The 5414-nt window shown below is 35.4% G+C and overlaps 1 protein-coding gene across 3 annotated transcripts in view; it reads right to left on the bottom strand.

Annotated features, from left to right (window-relative positions):
* sfmbt2 (Scm like with four mbt domains 2) overlaps positions 1 to 5414 on the bottom strand; it is a gene marked incomplete in the record, with an annotated part of 54418 nt that overhangs the window by 32290 nt on the left and 16714 nt on the right. For 2 of the 3 annotated variants that reach the window (XM_014018233.1, XM_014018230.1), the window contains 1 exon segment: positions 3526 to 3546. In XM_014018233.1, the coding sequence (XP_013873687.1) occupies positions 3526 to 3546 (21 nt within the window). 3 annotated transcript variants of the gene reach the window in all.

Genomic DNA, 5414 nt, shown 5'->3' with positions numbered 1-5414 from the left:
TTTCTTTTTGATTTTTTACCTGGATTACTGAGATGCATCAGGACACTAAAATCCACCAACTTTCAGGCTAAATCATTTGAATACAGTACAATAAAAGATGCAGAGTGTTATGTTGTCTTTGAAAGCTAAACTACAGAAAAAGATTAAGAATCATCAGCTCTACATCTGTATGAAAACAAAAAGGTAACAACACTATTTGCTAAATATGTGATTGGCTTTTTAAAAAACAAACTAATAACCTCTTAGCTTAAAAACACAAAGACTTCAGAGCTGCAAACAACAGAACCTAATCAAATATTGATCAGAGAAAAACATTTTTATTACCCATATAAAATGTTAATTATTTCCAGCCACATTACAAGCAAAAGAAAAATAAAGTCTGACAATTTATACACACCAGCTAATGTATAAAACCTAAAATAGAACACTTCACAAAAATAATGAATGAATGTAGAGCATAGGTTTTTAGTTAAATGGTAAGAAAGACAAATCTTCAGAAAAGTTTGAAAAAATACATATTATGAACTGTATAAATATTTATACAAAAACTAAAGTTAGGATTTAAAATTAGAACCAAAGTGTGGTTATGTGAACTATTCAGCATAAATTTAACATGTTATCAAGGATTGTTGCTGAGCTGTCAATGAGTGGGTCTGAGTGGGTCTGTTCAGTTTGACTTAGTGATGACTGCTGCCCAATTTCTTTGTTTTAAACTCTAAAATAAAGCTTTACATTTGTCTCTGACTTGGGACGAGGCAAATGGGTTTTAAAGACATAAAAGTCAGTCCAGTCTGAATAAATACCTTTAGTTTCCCTTCTAGTTTCTCCTAATTAGTCTCTTTTAGTGAGAACCATTCTTCACTTGTTTAAAATCACTTCTATACCTCTGCAAGCTGGCAGCTTCACTCTGCACCCACAAAACCCACAGACAGAAATAAGRTGTCAGGAAAGTTGCTCCATTTACAAGAAATTACCGTAAATGCTGAAAAACATGCACAAGTAAAAATGTCCWTTGTTCAGCATTTGGAGACCCCTAATGCATGCTTTCAAACCTGGTTCATATTTTCTTTATTTTAAGTTATTAGAATTTCTTAGAAATAAAAAGGGTTGAGTATTAACTGTGGTTTTTCAAATCTCATATTCACTAAAGTCTGATTTTTAAATAATACAGAATAAGTCTTTCTTTAATGCAGGGGTGTCAAACTCAGTTACACAAGAGGGTCAAAATGTAAAACTTGGTCCAAGCCAAAGGCCAATCAGTCAATATTTCCATAAAAAAATCTTTGCTTTAAATGTTATATAACCAAATATTCTTATAGAAATACAAATCACCTTTTCCTTCTTAACATACATAACCATAACAGATAATGACAAAAGGTTAAATCTAGTAAAAAGGAAAAAAAATTGTATAGGTCCTCTGGACGGGTTCTTCTTTAATGAAACGTTTCGTCTCTCTTCCAAGAGACTTCTTCAGTCTGAGAGTTTCAGGCAAAATTCAGGCTTTTGAGTCCTGCCTCCAGGTGACTGATACTCACATCACATGGCTATCGTTCACACCTAATTAATACCTATTGTTAACAGGGGGGTGGAGTGATACTGCCAATGGCAGCACTGTAGGAGGGGGACAGCTGAAAACGGAGGCCCCCACCTCTGTTTAATGATGGACGGTCTTTCTTCACAAAAATGGCTTCTTTTACTCCTCTCTCAAACCAACGTTCCTCTCTATCAAGAATGAGAACATCCTCATCTCTGAAAGAGTGACCGCTGGCCTGTAAATGAGTGAAAACTGCAGCCATTTTTGTGAAGAAGCCATTTTTGTGAAGAAAGACCGTCCATCATTAAACAGAGGTGGGGGCCTCCGTTTTCAGCTGTCCCCCTCCTACAGCGCTGCCATTGGCAGTATCACTCCACCCCCTGTTAACATTAGGTATTAATTAGGTGTGAACGATAGCCATGTGATGTGAGTATCAGTCACATGGAGGCAGGACTCAAAAGCCTGAATTTTGCCTGAAACTCTCAGACTGAAGAAGTCTCTTGGAGGAGAGACGAAACGTTTCATTAAAGAAGAACCCGTCCAGAAGACCTATACAATTTTTTTTCCTTTTGATTTCTTACCTGGATTACTGAGATGCATCAGGACGTTAAATCTAGTACTTATTTCTTGTGACTTACACTCTGTTAATTTTTTATTTTATTATTTCTTATTAATTTCTTAGAGGGTGGCAAATGCCACCCCTAGCACCTGATTGGCCACCCCAAATGATTGACAAGTGGGGGTGGGGATTGCATATGGCAATAAAGGTTAGTGCTAAAACAAAATAAATGTCTGTCATGCAACTCTATTATTTGATGTAGAGGGAACCAGTGTGTGAAGAAAATAAAAACTTTTATATTAATCAGTAGTTTAAAAAAGCAACAATTCCACCCAAATTTCAGCTCAATATGTATTAAAAACAACTGAATTGTGGTCATTTGGATTTAATTTTGGTGGACACCTCAGACTTTTATTTGGCTCTTGGCTACCACCTTACCAATTTCAGCTCAGTGTTTCTTAAAAATGGCTGAAGGTCAACTTTGGTGGCCATCTTGGATTTTATATTTACATTCAGATTTTGTCAAAGATTATTCTTGGCTACTATTATATAAATATTCAGCTGTGTAATCACTGAGTTATATCCATGGGCAAAATTAGGGCTAGCGGTTAGCTTAAATTGGGACTAGCAATCATTCTTGGCTACACTACAACAAATTTCAGYTCAGTCTTAATTGCAGCCATTTAAAKTTRGCTGTGGTGGCCATCTTAAATTTTCAAATCCAGTGTAGTTTTCTTTATTTATATGTCCAATAAAAAACATTTTGTTCACTCCTGTGCCATCGCAAAAAATCTAGCTCCACCCCTGGAAAAGAATCCAGTATCAAGACAWCCCCAGTGGCAAAAAGGGAAACCACAGAAGTATTTAACATTTAAAATATTACTTTTGAGACAGGATAAAATGCTAATGAAGGCCAGATTTTGCCTGTGGGCCTTGAGTTGGACAAGTTCTTAAAAAATGTTCTTTAACCTCTGAGCTTCCACTGCTTCACTTGGACCAGTGACCTTCTTCTGTTTCTGATTCCATTTGTCTGCTCGACATGAGGAGTTTTTTTTATCAGATCTCCACGTTTGTGTCTGAGCCGCCTCATTTTTGCACCAGTTATCATCGGAGTACAGCTTGGTCTCAGCAGGAACTAATAGCAGTGTGTGTGTGTGTGTGTGTGTGTGTGTGTGTGTTATGTGTGATAGCACTCTGCCAATGCACACTCATTCAACACTCTGCTAGAAGGGAGTCACATGCAAGAAGAGGCGATGCAAGTCAACTGAGCTGAGAGGTCACTCCCTGCAGGGAGGTGAAAAGAGGAAGAGGAGGAAGAGGAGGAAGCATAGTGTACATGCAGCACTGAAACCTAAGAGTCGGGTTAATTTCATGTTAGCAGCTAATGAGCCGGACAGGTGAGTTAATCAGAGGCTCTGTTAGAGCAGCTTACCTTTTCTTAGGTAAATGTTATCTGAGAAATAAAACACAAATRAAAAGGAAATGAATAAGTTAACAGATGTACGCAGGTACAAACACACACACCTCATATTCCAGCAGACTAATAAACACAGACTAAATGCACACAATGACACACATCTGGGATTATATTCACAAACTGACAGTATGAAGCAGAAGCCAATTTAAGAAACAAAAAGTATGTGTTGCAATTTAGGAGCCTGTGGTTGCGTCAATAACTGTGTTGTGATGTCAGATAAGCATTATTATCTTTTTTAGATGTAGGAAATCTGAATAATGAGTCACACTGCGGATGTCAAGAACGGTTGCTGTACCTGCTGGTTTTTATTTTGATCTGATTTTCCCGAGTAACGAGTCACATATTTTGTTATTTCAACATAACTAATGTAATTTATCTAATCAAAAATGCTAGTTTTCTAAAGATAACAGGATATCTAAGGAAAACTATGCTTTTTTCTCAAAATAAGATGATGGTGGTGCAGAAATGAGTGGTTTCTGTGTTACACCCAGTTTCATCACTTATTATAACMGTCACGACACTTCAGCTTCTTGTGTTTATTCAGATTAAATCAACTGACRGCATGAATGCACTGATGTCTGATGATGAATTTCCATTTTTGTTTTATTATAAAATTCTAAATCTTATGCTGCCACAAGAAAATTAGATTTTCTAAACGAAAATGTATCCATATTTTAACTTGATATCTTAAGATAAACTCATGAAAATACATTTCCAGGCATGTCATCTGTTGACTTCCATACAAAACAAACTTGTATTGCTTTAGTTTTTTGTTGTAAATATAAAATTTCACATGCTAGTTTAGTCTGGACTGAACATGTTTCTCTATCCAGATAAGATGACATTAAGGATCCATATTTGAAGGTTTGAAGAGATTTAATATTTTGATTTCTTTGTAAAATAAGTGTAATTTGTGTCTGTTGGACTCAGAGAAACAATAAATACATTTGTTGAGTCTCTCATGCAGTTTTTTGTTTTACATATATTGTTTACCTGGTAGTAAAAAGTGCATTTAGTTCAATAAACATATTATTTCTATTATTTATTAAAAATTATCTAGGGTAGCCTTTTTATTCACTCATATTAGTACGTTTAAAATGTTTCCCTTGTTTATTTCTTCCCATTTACCAGAATAATAAACAACTATCTCCCCTATTTTTGTGTCTGACTTCCTGTCTGCATCAAGGAACTCGGTTTGGTCAAAAGTCACATAAAATTTGAACAAAACAGCCACAAATACAACGTCGACATGTTTGTCAGGGTGAGTCGCTGCTTCCTGATATCTCAGTAAAAACAAGCAATTGGTCTACAACAACAAATACATTCAAAATTAATACTTTATGTAAAAAAAAAACTAATGAAATGTGTTTCCTTGTAGGCTATATTAACACTTTAAATGTATAAAATGTAAACACTTTATAAAACATTAACAGTCTTTAACATAACACAGATTTATGCTATGAAGCAGGCTCACAATTTGGCAAGACCAAGAACTATACTTATTCAGATTGTAACAGGAAGAACGTCCGGTGAGAAACAATTACCAAATCTTTCATGCATGTTCGCTCACTGTGGCGACCCCTGCAGAAGGGAGCAGCCAAAAGACAATTAAAAATCTAAATTATGAAGAGTGATTACAATTACATAGCTGGATCTTGCCAAATAGCGAGCCTGCTTTATTGTATAAACAGTCATTTATAGCCCTGTTATAAATGACTGTTAATGCTTTTTAAAAAGTGTTTACAAACGGGTGACATTACACTATATTTCTTAATAAAAGGGGCTCTTATTGTGAAGGGCTGTTAATCAAATGGATTTAATCGAATTTTCAGTTTCCCAAAAGG

This window comes from Austrofundulus limnaeus, unplaced genomic scaffold (assembly GCF_001266775.1).
Source record: "Austrofundulus limnaeus strain Quisiro unplaced genomic scaffold, Austrofundulus_limnaeus-1.0 Scaffold187, whole genome shotgun sequence".
In the NCBI taxonomy this organism is placed as follows: domain Eukaryota; kingdom Metazoa; phylum Chordata; class Actinopteri; order Cyprinodontiformes; family Rivulidae; genus Austrofundulus; species Austrofundulus limnaeus.
Note: the sequence above shows the minus strand (reverse complement) of the source record. Positions and strands in the feature narration are given on the sequence as shown.